At 40.6% G+C, this 20093-nt stretch overlaps 1 protein-coding gene across 4 annotated transcripts in view; it reads right to left on the reverse strand.

The window, feature by feature from the left end:
• The window catches only part of CADPS (calcium dependent secretion activator), a 393346-nt gene that overhangs the window by 195222 nt on the left and 178031 nt on the right, over window positions 1–20093 (reverse strand). For all 4 annotated transcript variants that reach the window (XM_063291524.1, XM_063291525.1, XM_063291523.1 and 1 more), the window contains exons 8-9: window positions 11353–11492; window positions 5694–5760 (exon numbers count right to left, since the gene is read on the reverse strand). In XM_063291524.1, the coding sequence (XP_063147594.1) occupies window positions 5694–5760; window positions 11353–11492 (207 nt within the window). The remainder of the gene's footprint in view (window positions 1–5693; window positions 5761–11352; window positions 11493–20093) is intronic.

Below are 20093 nucleotides of genomic sequence, written 5' to 3' on the forward strand. Positions count from 1 at the left end.
TCAGAAGAAGAATCAAGCAATTTAAAAGTGAGAACTGTTGGCTGCAGGCTGACCCAAAGTATAGACTTGGTACCAGCAATTGGTTGGCGGCATTAAGGGGGTAGGTAGGTGACTCATGAGCTGGGTTGAATAACACATTTAACCAAGTCAGTTAAAGACAAAGCCACTGCTGATGCACAATAGTTTTAACCTGGCTAGTTTTCTTTGCATGCTATATATGAAGCCAGTCTTGATAGTTTATGATTCAGCATGTTGTGTTATCCTACAAAGTGGATAAATTCAGTAATCGGTAAACCTAGGGACATCTAGACAGAATGTGACCACATGCTTGTACTATGCTGATTTAACTGTGCTTGATACATTGCCATTTCTCAAATGTTACTTGGAAAAAAATCTCCATTCTCTTCCCTTTCTGAACTGCTGCACAGAGGTAGTTATGATTCTTGCAGGAGAATGTCCTCGGAAGGCACTCCTGTTTATACTTGCATCAGTGTCATGATTCCACTATTGCTTAAATGATTAACTGAAGGGGAAACAAATCTGAGCCAGCAAAAAGAAAAACCTGTTGTTCTTTAGCCACCAAGAGCATTTGCTTTTGTGATGATAACTTGCAAGTGCAAGAGTTATCATTTCTAGCGATTTAAAGAGTTAGGAATAAATTGCATCTCCGCTACCGTATTCGTTTTAAATGCCTCCGGAAGGAGTTCTTGACATCCTCAGCACATTAATGTAGGGGAGAAAGCGAGGAAATACAAGATCAGAAGTGATTATGGCCTTGAAGATCAACAGTTGCATTATCTACCTATTTGTTCAATTTAAAAGCTTTTCTGGTGTTCTCTAGCCAGTTAGGAGCATTTAGATTGACTTTGCCATGCATTTCCCCCCTGATTTATGATGCTGTGGATAATTTTCTTTCTTAACCTTGAGGTCATATTCTGCCATCCCTTTCACACTGCATATTTCAGAATTTACAATGAGGTGAATAACAAGTCTGTGCCATGAAATTTGCATGCAATTAGCATTCTGTTCATTTCAGAGAGTAAATTTGCTATCAGAATGCTAAGTGATATACAGAAGACATGTAGTAAAATCACAACAATTCTATCTTCAAAGCTTGTTTACACATTATGTACTTGTAGGGGCATTTTTATCACTACTCAGACTAAATACTTTCAGAATATGGTAATGTTATTGCAACCAACACCCACCTCAACCATGCAAGATAAGATAAACAGTATTTTAAAGAAAACGATGAAGTTTATGGATGAAGAAGGCACATAGCTGAGGGTTGAAGCAAAAGTTTCATTTTTAATTAAGAAACACTCATGTTTTAGGGCAAGGGAAGCCTCTAAATCACTCCCAGCTTTTATGAAAACCTTTTTTCATAAACCTCTTTATTTGCTCATGCTTTCCAGGGAATGAGTTTTAGTCTCAATTCTGATTTCCGGCTTTATTGCTTTCAGTTTAATTCTAGTACTGTGGAGATGTCTTTTATTGCTCTTCTTTTGATGTTGGTTTTATTGCCCTAATCCTGAAAGGCAGCACAGAAAGATCTGAAATAACTTGGGTAACTTTCAGAGCAGCTTTGCCCACCCTGGTGCTTCTGGATCTATCAGACTATGACAATTCTGGAATTGTAGTCCCCAAACCTTTATACTGTAGGGCACTAGATGTGGAAAGCTGCTCTAGAAAAATGCAGGCGAAACCAACAAAGAAACAAAGAAAGAATAGGGCATCACACATACAAACGTATCCCTTATACCAGTGTTTCTCAACCTTGACAACTTGGGGAATTCTGGGAGTTGAAGTCCACACATCTTCAGGTTGCCAAGGTTGAGAAACACTGCTTTACACTATTCCATTTTGGAGAAAGCAATTACGCAAAGTGCGGAAAAGGAGTGAGAAGTAGTAAGCAAAATAAACTGGAGGCAGGAGACAAAGGAAAGAAAAGTATTCTAAACGTAGTTTACACCAGCATCATTCATCATACATTGCTCACATTCATACCTCTCTATCTTTGCAAACCATCCTCACGTCTCCCACCACACTTCATACGTTGCAATTGTCTTAAAACTTCTCACCTCTTTCATTTTGAGGATCTCATCAGCTCCCTCCAACCACAACCAAGTCTCCCCCTTCCTCTTAGTCCACTCACTGTCCCTTCATAGACTAGTTTAATAATTTGGTCCTCATTTATCCTTTCTGTATGACTGACCCACCAACTCAGCATGCTGACATTATTCTATGCAAGCTAGGATTTCTGCCCTAGAAACTAAAGTAGTGCTAGAAGCTATCTTGCATGTCAGTGAACTGTTGCCTGCATGCCATCACTAGGAGAAACCAACAGTGCCCTGACAGGCACTCAGGATACAAGGGGCTGATATAAAGTAAACTCAACTGTACGTGAGTATATGATATATAGCTTTACCTATAGTGGCTCTAGTTACAGCTGAACCAAAAAAATGGTTAAACTGAATGTTGTCTGAAAACAAAACAAAACGAAACAACAACATCAAGGAATTAAGAATGGAAGAAAACTGAAAAGGTTGTTAATTCTCAATCCATCTGACATGTCATCGAGACCATCCTCATTCTCCTTCCAACCCTGTGGGCTTTGAACAGTGACAGTGCTAGCTTTGTTTCTGGTGCAAAGAAGCTGCAGAAGAAGTAGAGATGCGAGAGCAGGCAGGTCCAGAGCTGGTTCTGAAGCGGTACAAAATCTCTGGGTGGAGGTGCCCAGTGAAGCCTGAAAGAGAAATTATGGCTTGCACCCACTCTCCGAAACAGACAGAAAAAGTGGTTTTGAATGTGCAGTGCAGCTGCTTGGCACTTGGGGCCTTTAACTGTTACAAAAATAGCAGAAAGCAAAAGAGCAATATTTGCAGAGCAGAAATGGAAAAGTCACAAAAGCCTTTACTCAGAGGTGGAGATTTATTCAACATTAGGCATGCAGATATCTTTCCAGCAGCTCTTTTATGGGTTAACAGTGTCATTATCTCCCAAAGTCGCTTTGGTGGCAGTTCACTGAAATCTCGCAAACTGCCGTTGCTCATTCTTAAATGTGAATATGAGGCTTTGCCAGATAACCCTGCTGGGTAGCTGTGGAGGAATGGGACCTACTAGCCCACCCTGGGCAGTCACTGCAAGCAGAACCCTTGAAGATGCTTATGCAGGTGTGTGTGATCCTTTGACTCCTGGCGACTGTCTGGACAAGTTCTGCAGTTTTCCTGGCAAGATTTTCGGCAGTGGTTTTCCCTTGCCTCCTCCTTCCTAGGGCTGAGAGAGAGGGACTGGCCAAGGTCCCCCAGCTGGCTAGAAGTCTGAAGTCTGCCTTTATAATTTGTACAATATTGTCTGTGGCTTAGTGTTACCTCTAAATCGGGACCCTATATTTTGTTTAACAAACTATGTTTAAAAAGAAACTACCACTTACTGTAAAGTGAAACATCAGCCAAAGAGTCTGGCCATAGGCTGATATAGCTGACTAGATTCACAATTTCTCTATGATGACAAGCTATTCCAACTAGGTTCTTGAAAAATAAATAATTTATTCTTAAAACATAATAATTCAAAATCCTGAAATGTAAAATGTGATTAAACTATTTATCCATTATTTAAAATGTGTTTACATCTACTGCATATCCACACTTATTCAGTGTACTGACTAACTGTAGTTTTGCTTCTATAATCTTAACTGTAATTATAGCTACGTACGAGTACAGGTAGTCCTCGCTTACCAACCACTCCTTCAGTGACCATTCAAAGTTACAGCAGCACTGAAAAACAAGACTTGTGACCAGTCCTCAAAGTTGTGGCCATTGCAGCATCCCCGCCATAATGTGATTGTGATTAGGGCGCATGGCAACCAGCAGTTTGGTCGCAATTATGACAGTCGCAGCATCCTACGGACACATGATCACCATTTGTGACCTTCACAGCCAGCTTCTGACAAGCAAAGTCATGGGGAAGTCGCAAGTCACAGTCACATGATGTCACTCTTGATGACCCGCAGTGATTTGCTTAACAACGCAGCTGGAACTGCTGGAACTGGGGTTGTAAGTTGGAGTGGTCACATGACATTGTGCTTAATGATTGCTCCGCTTAGCAACAGAATTGCCTGTCCCAATTGCAGTCAGTAAGTGAGGACTACCTGTATGTGGTTCAGACTTCATACTAAACCAAACATTGATTAAGCCTCACTGGTTCACACATTGTATTAACCCATAAACCACAAATAGGAGGTTCGTTTCATGTACCAAACTGAGTCCAAAATAAATTAACCACACAATATGACTTAGCATGACATGTTCCTCTCATAACTAATAACTCTAGATAATTCTTATCCAATTATTAATATACATATTTTGCTTATTTATTCATTTAATTTTATACCTTTCCACCCTACCTTCCAGAAGATCTTGAGGTAGGTCACAGTTTCTTAAAACAAGATTAAACAATATAACAAGTAAAATAAAGCATACATTAATTAAAGAGTGCACTGGAGTGGGCAGTTATGCTAAATCACCACCACCACCCATGAACGAGTAGAACCACACACAACAGTAATTGCAGTACTATAGTTAGGCAGTTGAGGCACAGTCAGTCTGTGGATGAGAAGTCCTGGCAGTGAGAGTAAAATGCCAGGTCTTCTAGTGTCAGACACAGGTAGCAGGAGTAGCAACCTCATCTCCAGAAGGGCACTCCAAAGTTAGGGTCAGATAAAAGACAAGGCCCTCTCCCCCATCCTCATTTGCTAATCCTTGAGTGGCTAATCTTTCTTCAGTTAAACTTCGTTTGTGCATCTTCCTTCCTGCTTCAGTGTGCTTGGTAAGCTTCCTCTCCACAGGCAGGACCCCTTGTGTAGATGTCAAGCAGAAGGTCACTGAGGACATGAGAGCCATGGTTGCAGTCCTTCTGATTATCCTTATATGCAAGATGGAATCTATAGAAAGCTATAGAGGAACTGCTTGCCTCACTTGACCCACTGAGTTCCTCCATAAAATGAGATTAAAACTGCCCATCATTTACAATCCTAGCCATTACACCTTACAACTTCACAGTGTTTTCCATGTCATAAGCCTTGTTCATCCATAAACCTTTGACATGCAGGCAGTCCTTGCTTAACAACCTTTTGTTTAGTGATGGTTCGGCTTACAATTGTGCTGAAGAAACTGACTTATGACTGGTCCTCACACTTATGACTGTCACAGCATCCCTGTGGTCAGATGATCACAATATGAGCTCTTGGCAACCGGTACGCATTTATGACTGTCACAGTGTCTCATGGTCACGTGATCACCATTTTCAATCTTTCTGGCTGGCTTCTGGCAAGCAAAATCAATGGGGAACTGCATGATTTGCTTAACAACCACATGGTTCGCTTAACGCCCATAGTGATTCATTTAATGGCCACTGCAAAAAAGGTCATGAAATTGGGTTGGATTTGCTTAATGACCGCTTTGCTTAGCAACCAAAATTCCAGTACCAATAGTGGTCGTTAAGCGAGGACCATCTGTAATGTGTTTTATTCTGACTTACTGTAATGGATGAACTCATTCATAATAGCTTCGGTTTTTGTGTGAACCAGGCCATAGTATGTGTGTATTTGTGTATCAGCACTGCTCCTAGAACCTAATTACATTACAAAATGGTGTCAAAGAATAATAAAACATAACTTTTAGTTGACGTATTACCTGGACTAGCACAAAGAACCTTTTCTTCCATCTCTTCCAGACATTTTTGCCAATGGCCCACAAATATCTATAAAAAAAGCAAGGAAAAGCTTCATCAGGAATTTTTTAATGAATAAGAATCTCATATGGAGATTTATTTATTTCAATAAAGTTGCTAGCAAAGGTACAGGCAGATCTAATCAGTGCCACGGCTCTCCAAACTTCTAATCTCAGAACTTGTTTTGTCACATGTCCAGTGAAGAGATCAAGCTGCACACATTCCAGAAATATCAGATTCTGTGTAAACCAAAAAATGATGTCACACATTTCCAGAGCCTGCAATACTATGCACGCTCAGCCTATGATCGTTCGTATTATTCTGTAAAGTGAAAAGGAGAATTTTACTACCTACCAAGTATCAATAGATATCATCTTTGGGGGAAGGTTATCTGTTAGTTTGGGGTCAGGCTTCATCAGTACACTGATGATATTCTGTTGTGTGTCTTCATTCCTGGCTGACCAAGCAAAGCTATCAAGGTTCAGTACGGTCTGCATCAGGATCAGGCTCCACCCTAGCAAGCCCAAGGGGCTATGAATGTTTGATCCTCCTGATGCTGCAGACTTCCCACCTTGGTCCTGAATAGGATTGCACTGCCCTGCTTGGGACTGCTATACAATCTATTTCTTTCCTGGACTCTTAGCTCCTGCTCACAGCAGTTATGGCCAGGAAGGCCTTTGTACAGGTTCAACTTGTGCACCAGTTGCGCTCATTGCTAGACTGAGAGGTCCTCCTCACAGTTAGCCATGCCTTGATCACCTCGCAGGTGAATTATTGTAATGGGCTTCATGTGGGGATGCCCATCAAGATCTTTCCTGGGCACTCCAATACACTCAGCTTGCTCCAGTTCCCACTGATTAAATAGTGTCATCTAGTGGAACTTAGAAGGAAGGCCTTCTCTGTTGCTGCACTTGTCCTTTGAAAGAGCACCCTCCCTCGAGATTTGTATGGTCCTCATCTTGCCCACTTTCAAGCAATCATCAACAACCTGGCTTTTCTCTCAGCCTTACAGTTAGGATGGTTGGGAGGCCCCCTTTAAACTGGAAGGAAATTGGAAATATAGCTTCTGTCCCCTTGGATGGTTGCTGTACTTATGTAATGTTGTTCTTTTAACTTTGTGAGGCCACCCAGTGTCATTTTGGAATTGGGTGGTCTAGAAATTTAACAAATAAAATAAATAATTGTGTTCTGAAGATACTGTATTCTAACCTGAAATACAGATGTAAATATATTGTATACAGCACTTCAAAATAATTCCAGGCAGTGGTAGTTTGGATTGATCAAATTTGCCTTGTCCTGAATCAGAACATGCCACAAAGCTGCACACTGTCAATTTTGTAGAGTTCTGATATGTTGCAAATGACGGAGCTACAACAGCCAGACTGAAAAGACAAAAGAGACTTGTGTAAAATGCCATGGTGGGAAGAGGGAGGGCGAGGGGGAGGGAATATCCAACTCTTACCATGTCTGTCCTTAATTCTAGTGCTCCGTGCAATCAGGTCCACAATGGCCATTACAGTTGGAGTGATGCTTGTGATTGGACAATCATTGGCCACCCAAATCAGCAAGATCCTTCTGATGTGACACCAATAACTGTCCAAATCACTTCATCTCAAGCAATGAAGGAAGAGAGAAAGACTCTCTTTGTTGCATCCCGTTGTTTTCCAGTCTCTCATCTGTAGCAAATCATGACAATGTTTTGTCATATTGCTTCAGCTTGCTGACTGGCTTAACTGCTATTTTCTTTTATGGAAAAGAGAAGTGAGCTAATCTTTTAGTATTTTCCCTAGCCTCCATCTCTAACAATCAATTATGTTACATTCAGAAAAGGACATCAATATTCCTTCTTTTCCTTTGCACTAAAAATAGTTCAGTTTATCTGTCTGGAATCTACCGTGAAATTCCTCATGACAGCTACTATTTCTCCTGCAAACTTCATTACAGTACATTCTGCTTCAAACAAACAAACAAACAAACAAAAGTTACTGGCATTTCTTAACAATCAAATTGTAAAGGACCACAGCTGGAAAATGCCAGCAATGATCAGATTCTGATTATAATTTTGTTCAGCACCACCAGGTATGACAACACAGCTGGTGTTGGCTAAGAAAGTACAATTAATTAAATTATGTAATATAGTAAGACAGAATGTGCTGATGGTCATTTAAAAACATATAAGACAAATTCATGGAATGTAGACTTATGAATGGCTAATAATCATGAAAAGCCACATGGATCCTCCATGATGGGAAGCCATGTAGATTTGATTCCTAAATGTTAGATGGAAATAACAGAGCATGGTTATTGTATTATATCATTCCAGTGAGTTTCACATGGTAAATAATTGGCTACTATTAGTGATAAAATGCTGGAACAGATGGAGTGGAAAAGCAACACTTATATTTTTATTGCAAATTAGGATAAAAGAGACGTAGTCGTGGAGCTGGATTAGATTAGAACCATACCAAGATGTAACTGCTATATCTGGTGAGAGATTAGAATATTATTTTCATACTGCCCCTGACACCAGCACAGATGTCCTACCTTCAGTATTGCTCTTTATAATATAAGGATAACATGTCAGTGGAAAACATGCATAAAATACAGCCTAATGCATGTAAGAGTGAATTATACAGTGAATGATCAGAAGAAATGTTTATGAAAAGCAAGGACCATGCACATGGGATTTAACATACATATTTTCTTTAAAAAGTAAGTCCACATGTGCAAATCCAGCATTAGTCTAGATAGGCCAGGTATGCTGGGTATGTGATAAAAATAAATTTGGTTTAATTTAATAAACCAGCAGTTTGTTAATAATTAGCAATTATCAGACTGATAATGTAATAGCTTCCCAAATATTTAATAAGTCCCCCTTCTGTTGAATTAAGAATTACAGTTTGACTGAAACACTGGAAGGTCCAAGGGTTGCAAGCGAAGCTCTGAAAGGCCTCATGTAGCCTTGGTGCCTTCAGTCTGCACTTCTGTTCTATGTGCAAAGGCAGCGTGTGGGTAAAGCTCTTCTCTAACCTAGTCCAGGAACAGCTGAGAAAGATAATTTTATGTCTATGTATGAAAGATAAGAAGCCATGAAGAGCGAAAAACTATTTCAATTTGTTGTATCATGTGAAAAGCAGCAATGCTTTGCACATTCCACTAAATGTATTGCATTTGAATTCCACAATGGGAAATGTAGAGAAAGACTCCATGAAGCTGGTCCATAACCCGAGCGTATTTTAGTTAAATTATGTCTCCAATAAATAACTTAAAACAGGAACTACAGGGAAGCATAATAATAAAAAAAACCTCATTTGTCCTCTTTTAAATGTTGGGCATTTCTATTTGCAAAGCTGTTTCTTTTGTACGAATCAGTGTAATTTCTCTATAAGCAGATTTCTTGTTATATAATATAATATTCACTAAATTTATAGGCTGGCTGGTGTACAGTATACATTTAAAACAATCCAATACAACCAATAACAAAAGCAAATATCTGGAAAAATAACTCAAATTGTAACCAAGGAATCATCCCCACAAGGGGTCTGCCACCCACTCTAACCCAAGGTCTGGGTATTAAGGTCTCATGTGAATAAGGTCCAGGTGGGACCCATACAAATCTTTGGGGAATGTCCTCCTAGACGGCAGGAGCTATGACAGAAAGGGTCTGCTTCTTGGGTCCTATCAGATGAGACTGTTTAATCAATAGAACCAGGAGCATGGCCACTCTGCTGGATCGTATAGGATGGGCAGAAACTATGGAAGACAGACAGTCCCTCGGATAACCAGGCTGTATGCCATGGAGGGCTTAATAGGTAATAACCAGCACCTTGAATTGCACTCAGAAGCCTACTGGTAACCAATGCAGCTCACGTAGCAGAGGTGTTATGCAGGCATACCATGTATGAGGGAAAGAAATTGGGGCTGCTGTCTACATTTGGGAAAAGCAGCTGCAGCCAAGCAGAAATGCTTCCCACCCCCACTTGCCTAAGGATAGGCTCAGCTCATCCTTTCTCCCAAAGGGTGGTAAAATCAAATTGTAACTCAAACTGAAACTTGAGAGGAGATGGGCTCATGCATGCATGCATGCATGCATGCATGCATTCCTCCACTCATAGTTTACTCACAAGCATCCATGCTGATGTTCCAGGTGTCTGGCTAATTGAGCCACACCCTGGCATTTTTAGAAATGTGCTGATGTCCATAGGCAGCTTCACCCCACCCAGGCCCTTAGTCTACAGAACTGTGGGTGTGTAGGAGAAAAAGAAGAAGAAGAAGACACCAAGTAAACAAGGAAGTGGGAAGTGATGTCTGGAATGTACAACTGTCCCAGGCACACAAGAGGGCTAGCAGTCAACTGCCAGGACCACAAGCTATGGTGAGCAGCCTATTGTGGTGTGATTCTTGCTTGGAGCTTGGCATAGAGCTTGACCTGGAGGTTGGTAGCAACCTCCAGAAGAGGAGCAGCCTCACTGAGGCAGCGCCTAATCCCAACAAGTACAAGAAATTTTGGAGGGAGGCCAAGGTTGAATGCCACTTTACAAACTTGAAGACTTTTATTTGTTATAAGGGCTAACCATCAAAGACTTATTTACATGATTACATCAACTTGCACAGCCTAGGAGGGTGGAGTCAACTGAGGGCAACAGGAGAGGTGTGTGCTACAATGAAGTATTTTGTACAGTTATCTTCTACACTGTAGAGTGTCCAGTCCTTGGAAAACAAAGAACCTCACACCATGGCATGCTCATAACTGCCCATGCTGCTGCATTTGGAACCAGCTGCAACATCTGAGTGCTCTTCAAGGACAGCCCCATGTACAGAGTGTTGCAATATCCAAGCATGATATAAGGTGACCAAAGTATGAATGATTGCCTAAAGAGCCTCTCAGCTGATGTATGGGCACAATTGGCACACTAGATGAATTCGTGTGAAGGCCTTCCTTGCCATAGCTGCCACCTGCTCTTCTTCTTCTCTTCCAGAAAGACACCCAGATTGTGCACCACTCCAGAAGGGACAAGTGTGACCCTCTTCAAGACTAAAGATGGGCATCTCCAGACCCAGATGGTCCAAATGCCTACAGCCACCACCTTGTTGGGCTTGAGCTTGAGCCTGTCCCTTTCCTTCCAGGCTTTCACATCCTCCATCATATATCAAGGACCTTGACAGCATATTCAGAATATTATATGTATAATTATGACAGCATAATCAGGATATTCAAAAGAAAAATAATTATTATTATGAATATTCTGATTATACAGTAAGGAATCTGCTATGCCAAAAGTTCAATGCAAAAAATAAAATACAGAGAAATTACTGATTTATATTTTAAAAAAAACCTTTATTGTTCCTTTTTGACACCGAAAAAAAAATCCTAGTTCACATACAGGACTGCAGCTAGTGATTATTTTCAGAGGACATTTGTTTTAAAATATTAAGAGAGGTAAAATGTGCTAGGGAATAAAATGTCAATCATTCTCAAAAAGATGAAAATTAAGTCCCACTTAATCAGTTTTCAAGCTCATTCAAAGGGAGAAGAAGTTAATACTTCATATTTTCCAATTATGATAAAGTTAGGAAATATGCTAACGTGCAATCACTGTTGTTTGCAAAAAAAACACTTACCCAGAATGCTTCATATTCTGAGGTTTATCCATTCTGACAGCAAGCTTGATTTTCAGATCTTGATCAGGACAGTTTTTGGAAACAGCCATTTTGTGCCATTCAGATTGTTTTGGGCTATTTGGTGTAGGGTGAAGAACAACCTGAATAAGACAAAGTTTTAACATGCAGAGATTTAGAGCGTATGTGTGTGCAATCCTATGCAGATCCTACGAATATATACTGAGATAGACTGAAGAAGCTGCTTGGACAAGCAGCAAAACCTTTCTACCACAAAGAAGGAAATCCACTTGCCATGACTCAGCCTACAGACAATTCCACCTGGACGACTGAGGATCTTCATCGACATACTGAGATAGAATCCCCCCAAATTATTTTGCTCCCAGATAAGAGTTCCTGGGATAGCATCATAGATAAGAATGATGTTTAATCTTCATTGTTGCGACATCAGTCCAATGAAAAGTAAAATAAATGAGAGGCACTCGAGTGACACTACTTTACCAGCCAAAGAGCATTATACAGCTTCACCACCTTTTCCTCTTCAACAGATAGAAAAGAACATTGGGAAGATTAAAGGTCTTTTTAGGGTCATATCTACCATATGATTCCATGACTGGGCAGGGTGGTTGCACCAGAAAAGCAGTGTCTGAAAGTAACCTTTTCTCTGCATTACCAACTGTACTGCTACTTAAAACAAACCATATTGTTCCACCTTAACCATAATGGTTTGTGGTTTGATTTTGGATGCCTAAGCCCAACCGTCATGACTCAGCATGATATGCAAACCAGGTCAGTATCAAATTGAAAATTGAGAAGTAGCTCAAGAGTGAGAAGAGCTTCCAGCCTGCCACATCAAATTCCAGTGTGTGGTTTTGAAGGGCAGCATTCAGGGATGGGGTCAGGATGGTGGCCACAACCATGCGATCAAAACCCCACCCCTTTTTTACATATGTTATGACACAAGGAGAAGCCAATAATCTGAAATTGTCCTCATTTGTATTAATAGTTTGATCTTCAAATACATTTTAACGCTCATTACTTATTTTATATTTTGTAGTGTTTTTATTTTTTTGTGATAATATTTTTAATAATCATTTTATATTTTTATACAACTTCATTTATACATTTTATACAGATTCAATAATACATTTATTTGGCCACCCATCTCACCCAAGAGTTGTACACCTCCCAGGGTTGCCCTGTGTGAGATGGGCAGCCATATAAATGTGAGCAATAAATAAACAAACAAAAAATAAAATTTTATTGGGAGGTATAAAGTGGAAGATATCCACAAAAAGCAATCTTGGTACTGAGAGGACTGCAATAAATTTTGGCTGGTCATGAATAATTTAAGCATACGTAATAATGAATGGTTTTGAAAAGTCATTAAACAAAGAGGAACACATTAAAAAGTATGGCTACAGAATGGTCATACTTTAATATATTAAACATATAGATAATAAAAGCAGTCGCCTTCACATTCAAGGGGCGGAGGTTCATTTTATTGAATGAAATATTGCCAATAGAGCTAAATTGTCCTCTATGCTGGAAATGAAAATACAAAGAAAAGGTTAACTCATCAGTAAAGTGACAGAAAGTTAGTAAGGTCCCTATAAGTACAGTGTGTGTGTTTTGACCCAGATATTGATAATGTATTTAATCAGAAGAAAACAGCAAAGTGAAGCGTGACAACTGGTTTCAGTTTACAGACTCCCAATTCTCAGCCTCTTTGCAGCTTCTCACCCCTCTCCTTAGTTCCTTGCATTTTTAAAATGTATTTATTCAGGAAATATATATTTGCTCATCTTAAGCAAACAATTCCCAAAACAAAATGATAAAAACCATATAAATGCAGGGCAAACAGAATAAATGCAAAATGCAAAATGCAAAAGCCCGGGCACCTGTTTTTGAGATTTAAAGGCCAATCACCCTTTATAATCAATCTGCTCAGTCTTGGTTCTTTCACTTTCCCCTTAAACTCTTCCATCAGCATTGTTTAAATTTCCTCATCAAGTTCCCTAGAGTCAAACTATTTACATTCCGGTGTCTATCTCCAATAGAAATAGCCTTCTAGATTTTCTGTCTGGATTATCCCCTCTACCTTCCTTTTTCCTAGTTAAATACCATCTTCCTATCCTCCTCTCTGAAGCTCATCAGTTCCACTTTGCCTGCTTCATACAGTCTTTGTGGAGTTAACCAAATAGTCGCTATCTAGTTACAAAAACAGTCCGTTCTTGTAAAAATAAGTAATGGACTCCATAGCATTCTATGCTGGATAATTCCCTCATCAAAGCTCCACAGTTTCTCTTCCAGAACACTGTGACTTTGATTTAAAGATCATGACACAGTTTTCAGGAGTTTATTTGTAGATACGTAAATGAGGACGTATGGTTGTAATAGAAATACGCTTATCCAGTGCTTTCAGATTTCAGCTACTTTGTTTTGTTCTTCCTGTTACTGAACACACCATGGAACAATAATTTCCAAATTGCAGACATTAGGGCTTATTGTTTTTACTGCAAATACTAGGTTGGAAGTTCTGGAATCTTCACCAAACTGTAATTGAAATATGTTCCATTCCAATCAAACAAAAAAATCAGATCTTAACAAAATCTGCCTTTTTTAAAAGCAGCTTCTTTTGAAATAGTATTTACTTCATCTGCTCATCTTCAAAAATGGACTTACTTTCTATTTCTCTGTGGTGGAATAAATATTAATAACAACCAGCTGTAGAACACAGATTTGTGCTTTGGGGAAGTAATCTCAGTTTATTGCTCCCATGGTTTTATAGTTGTTTATGTTATTCCTTGTATTATTTACAGTGGATATTTTAATTCTGTGATTAACTGCCAGGAGTCCTCAGGGACTATGGGAATATACCAGACTTGCCTGCCCATCCATCATCATTGTCATCGTCATCACCATCACCATCACCATCACCATCACCATCATCATCATCATATTTCATAATCCAAAACCTTTGGTTTAAGGTGAGAGTTTTGATTATTCCAAGTTATATTCATGCTTCAAGGAGCCAGGAAATAGACAAATTGGAGTAAGATACAAAGATGCTGTGGCCGGATGCTCTTCTTTTACATTTATTTGTTTTTGCAGAGGCAATACTAATGGAGCAACAAGAGTGGGGCAGAGAATGATTCCCCATATTCAGATAATATAACTGGCTTCCAAAACGGGGGACAATTGATCTCATAAACTAAAATGAGCAGAGATAATTGCAATTCTGCAAATACACTGATTTCTTCTCAGAACTCATGCTCCTGTGACACTACAGTTTCTAAATCTGAATAAGGACTCTTGTTTAGAGGGACATGGAGCACTTTCGCTTGAGAAACATTAACAATGGAAATCTCACACAGATGGGAATCCCTGTACCTTTTTAATATGCTATGCTAATAAATGGACACTAACTGACATTATAGTAAAATGTAAGGCTGCAGGATACTTTGGACTGAATGCCAAACAAATGGTTTGAAGGACACAGAGTACAAAATTAACACATGTCTGCAATTGTTGGCTGCAGCTGTGTTTTTTCCTGGGAGCACATAGTAGTTGTAAAGGGCAATTGCATAATCCTGGAAAAGGATGTAGTTGCATTAAAGAGTTGCAGACTGCTGCCATGTTTACACTCCCATGTTGTAATGATATGGGGAATGACCTTGGGAGACAGGAGGAAGAGCCAGAGACTGAACAACCAGCATGTAAAAAGTATCTCAGTCCACAAAAAGAGAGGAGGGGAGAAACACTTTCAGTCTTGCTAGATTCTGTTAATGTAACCATTTAATTGTTGTTGTTGTTTATTCGTTTAGTCACTTCCGACTCTTCGTGACTTCATGGACCAGCCCACGCCAGAGCTTCCTGTCGGTCGTCAACACCCCCAGCTCCCCCAGGGACACGTCCGTCACCTCTAGAATATCATCCATCCATCTTGCCCTTGGTCGGCCCCTCTTCCTTTTGCCCTCCACTCTCCCTAGCATCAGCATCTTCTCCAGGGTGTCCTGTCTTCTCATTGTGTGGCCAAAGTATTTCAGTTTTGCCTTGAATATCATTCCCTCAAGTGAGCAGTCTGGCTTCATTTCCTGGAGTATGAACTGGTTTGATCTTCTTGCAGTCCAAGGCACTCTCAGAAGTTTCCTCCAACACCACAGTTCCAAAGCATCGATCTTCCTTCTCTCAGCCTTCCTTATGGTCCAGCTCTCGCAGCCATATGTTACTACAGGGAACACCATTGCTTTAACTATGTGGGCCTTTGTTGTCAGTGTGATGTCTCTGCTCTTAACTATTTTATCGAGATTTGTCATTGCTCTTCTCCCAAGGATTAAGTGTCTTCTGATTTCCTGACTGCAGTCAGCATCTGCAGTAATCTTTGCACCTAGGAATACAAAGTCTTTCACTGCTTCTACATTTTCTCCCTCTATTTGCCAGTTATCAATCAAGCTGGTTGCCATAATCTTGGTTTTTTTGAGGTTTAGCTGCAAACCAGTTTTTGCACTTTCTTCTTTCACCTTCATCATAAGGCTCCTCAGTTCCTCTTCACTTTCAGCCATCAAAGTGGTATCATCTGCATATCTGAGATTGTTAATGTTTCTTCCAGAGATTTTAACTCCAGCCTTGGATTCCTCAAGGCCAGCTTGTCGCATGATGTGTTCTGCATACAAGTTGAATAGGTAGGGTGAGAGTATACAGCCCTGCCGTACTCCTTTCCCAATCTTAAACCAGTCCGTTGTTCCGTGGTCTGTTCTTATTGTTGCTACTTGGTCGTTATACAGATTCTTCAGGAGGCATACAAGATGACTTGGTATCCCCATACCACTAAGAACTTGCCACAATTTGTTATGGTCCACACAGTCAAAGGCTTTAGAATAGTCAATAAAACAGAAATAGATGTTTTTCTGAAACTCCCTGGCTTTTTCCATTATCCAGCGGATATTGGCAATTTGGTCTCTAGTTCCTCTGCCTTTTCTAAACCCAGCTTGTACATCTGGCAATTCTCGCTCCATGAACTGCTGAAGTCTACCTTGCAGGATCTTGAGCATTACCTTACTGGCATGTGAAATGAGTGCCACTGTTCGATAGTTTGAACATTCTTTAGTGTTTCCCTTTTTTGGTATGGGGATATAAGTTGATTTTTTCCAATCTGATGGCCATTCTTGTGTTTTCCAAATTTGCTGGCATATAGCATGCATTACCTTGACAGCATCATCTCGCAAGATTTTGAACAGTTCAGCTGGGATGCCGTCGTCTCCTGCTGCCTTGTTATTAGCAATGCTTCTTAAGGCCCACTCAACCTCACTCTTCAGGATGTCTGGCTCTAGCTCACTGACCACACCGTCAAAGCTATCCCCGATATTGTTATCCTTCCTATACAGGTCTTCTGTATATTCTTGCCACCTTTTTTTGATCTCTTCTTCTTCTGTTAGGTCCTTGCCATCTATGTTTTTGATCATACCCATTTTGGCCTGGAATTTACCTCCAATGTTTCTAATTTTCTGGAAGAGGTCTCTTGTCCTTCCTATTCTATTGTCTTCTTCCACTTCCGCGCATTGCTTGTTTAAAAATAATTCCTTATCTCTTCTGGCTAACCTCTGGAATTTTGCATTTAATTGGGCATATCTCCCCCTATCACTGTTGCCTTTTGCTTTCCTTCTTTCTTGGGCTACTTCTAGTGTCTCAGCAGACAGCCACTTTGCCTTCTTGGTTTTCTCTTTCTTTGGGATGTATTTTATTGCAGCCTCCTGAACAATGCTGCCAACTTCTGTCCAGAGTTCTTCCGGGACCCTATCTACTAAGTCCAGTCCCTTAAATCGATTCTTCACCTCCACTGCATATTCCTTAGGAATATTAGTGAGCTCATATCTAGCTGATCTGTGGGTCTTCCCTAATCTCTTTAGTCTGATCCTAAATTGTGCAAGAAGAAGTTCATGATCTGAACTACAGTCAGCTCCAGGCCTTGTTTTTACCGACTGTACAGATGTCCGCCACCTTTGGCTGCAAAGGATGTAATCAATCTGATTTCGGTGTTGTCCATCTGGTGAAGTCCATGTATAAAGCCGTCTCTTAGGTTGTTGGAAGAGAGTGTTTGTTATGCAGAGTGAATTGTCTTGGCAAAAGTCTATCAGCCTATATCCTGCTTCATTTTGTTCTCCCAGGCCATACTTACCTGTAATTCCAGGTGTCATTTGACTGCCCACCTTAGCATTCCAGTCTCCCGTGTTGAAAATAACATCTCTTTTAGGCGTGTTGTCCAGTAGGTGCTGCAGATCCTCATAGAACTGCTCTACTTCAGCTTCTTCAGCATTTGTGGTATATTTGTATCACTGTGATGTTAGATGGCTTGCCCTGAATTCGAATTGAGATCATTCTGTCGTTTTTGGGGTTGTATCCAAGCACTGCTTTAGCCACTTTACTATTAATTATGAAGGCTACTCCATTTCTTCTGTGGTCCTCTTGTCCACAGTAGTAGATATGGTGGTCATTTGATGTGAAGTGGCCCATTCCAGTCCATTTCAGTTCACTGACGCCCAAAATGTCTATCTTTAATCTTGACATCTCACCAATAACCACATCCAATTTGCCCTGGCTCATAGATCTTACATTCCAGGTTTCAATGGTGTGTTGATCCTTAGAACATCGGATTCGCCGTTCACCACCAGCACCGTTGGCCGCTAGCCGTCCTTTCGGCTTTGAGCTAGCTGCGTCATCACGTCTGGGGCTAGTTGAGCTCATCCTCTGTTCCTCCCCAGTAGCATTTTGACCATCTTCCGACCTGGGGGTCTCATTTTCCGATGGTATACCAACATATCTCTGGTTGTACTGATCCATTTAGTTTTCACGGCAAGAATACTGGGGTGGGTTGCCATTACCTTCCCCAGGGATCACATTTAGTCTGACCTCTCTGTCATGACCTTCCCGTCTTGGGTGGCCCTTCACGGTTTAGCTCATGGCATCATTGAGGTGCTCAAACTCCAGCACCACCACAAGGTAACGATCCTTTGCTGAAGAACCATATAATAAAGATAAAGTTAGTGTGCATAGTAGTACTTCTTGTCTGGACTACCTTGAAGGGCTAACACATGTGCTCCAAAGTAACTTTTTGGAATCAAATCTGAAGCACTGCACAGTACTTATAAAATATTGTCTTAATTTTTAATTCTCTACACCTTACATTTGTTGGAGGAAAATTCTGAGAGTGCCTTGGACTGCAAGAAGATCAAACCAGTCCATCCTCCAGGAAATAAAGCCAGATTGCTCACTTGAGGGAATGATATTAAAGGAAAAACTGAAATACTTTGGCCACATAATGAGAAGACAGGACAGCCTGGAGAAGGTGCTGATGCTAGGGAGAGTGGAAGGCAAAAGGAAGAGGGGCTGACCAAGGGCAAGATGGATGGATGATATTTTAGAGGTGATGGATTTGTCCCTGGGGGAGCTGGGGCTGTCAACGACTGACAGGAAGCTCTGGCGTGGGCTGGTCCATGAAGTCACGAAGAGTCGGAAGCGACTAAATGAATAAACAACAACACACCTTACATTGGGAGCAAGTGCCACTGAAATCAACAGGACTTGGTTTTAAATTGATATGTACAGGTTTGCACTACTAATCTTTTCATTCATCTTGTATAGATCACCTCTGTTTTTACATTTGGTATCACAAGTGTCTGTGAATAAGTGTAGGAGCTTGAGATTGAGCCAACAGCAATGTAGTAAGAGTGATGAAGCATCCTTACTTCTCCATTCTTACTGCAACCATGGATAGCACCATTATTACTGCATCCAGCACCATTATTTAAAGTGTCTTGGTCCCTATTAGGGAAAACCGAGTTAGAAGATTGTCTGTTAGACCACTGCAATAATTTGTGCAGCACCTGGAGAATAAACTTGCTTACATCCATTGAGTTAAATGCCAGTTGGGAATGTCCAGATAAGATAACAAGACTACATCTTGGAAGGTTATCTTGGTTAGGTTTGAGCCTGAAGCTCCTGAGAAAAAGGTTCCTTGTGCTTTCAAACTTGGCCACCTGTGCACTGGACACCTGTCTCAACAGGCTAGTGAAAACTGCTGGGGTGGTTGTGGTAATGGGATGTTGAGTATGGCAGTGGTAGATATGTTCTTGAGTGAAGGGGTGTTGCCTCCTGCCTTGAAACAGTTGTTGGCATGAAGAAATTATTCCTCAACCTAGTTGTTCTAGACAATTATTGACCAATCTCCAGCCTTCCCTTAAGAAAGTTTGTTGAAAAGATGCATGGATTACAGCTACAAAGAATCCTGGATGAAATGGATTATCTGGACTCTTTCCAGTCAGTATTCAGCCCTGGGTGTCAGACAAGAACTACACTGGTCCTTTTTGTTTTTGTCCTGTGGTAAACCAGGATAGGGGAGTGTGATTCTTTTGGTCCTCTTTGATCTGTTTGCAGCTTTTGATTCCATCAACCATGATATGGTCCTCTCCCTGCTGCTGATTAACATTTATACATAATTGCTAGGAGAGGTTATCCACCATCATAGGGTGAGGTGTCATCATTATCTTGACCCAGTCCTTGGAGGTCATTAGGATATGGATGGGCAGAAACAGGCTTAAACTGAATCTTAGTAAGATGGAGTGGCTGTGGATTTGTAAGCCAACTTTTTCAAAGAATTTCCCACTTGTGCCTCTTGACACAGTTGCACCTTCCCAGATAGAGCCAGCTTGAGTGGGGGTACTTTGGCTAGGAGGGCCTTTGCAAAA

Source organism: Candoia aspera, chromosome 2 (genome assembly GCF_035149785.1).
Source record: "Candoia aspera isolate rCanAsp1 chromosome 2, rCanAsp1.hap2, whole genome shotgun sequence".
NCBI lineage: Eukaryota > Metazoa > Chordata > Lepidosauria > Squamata > Boidae > Candoia > Candoia aspera.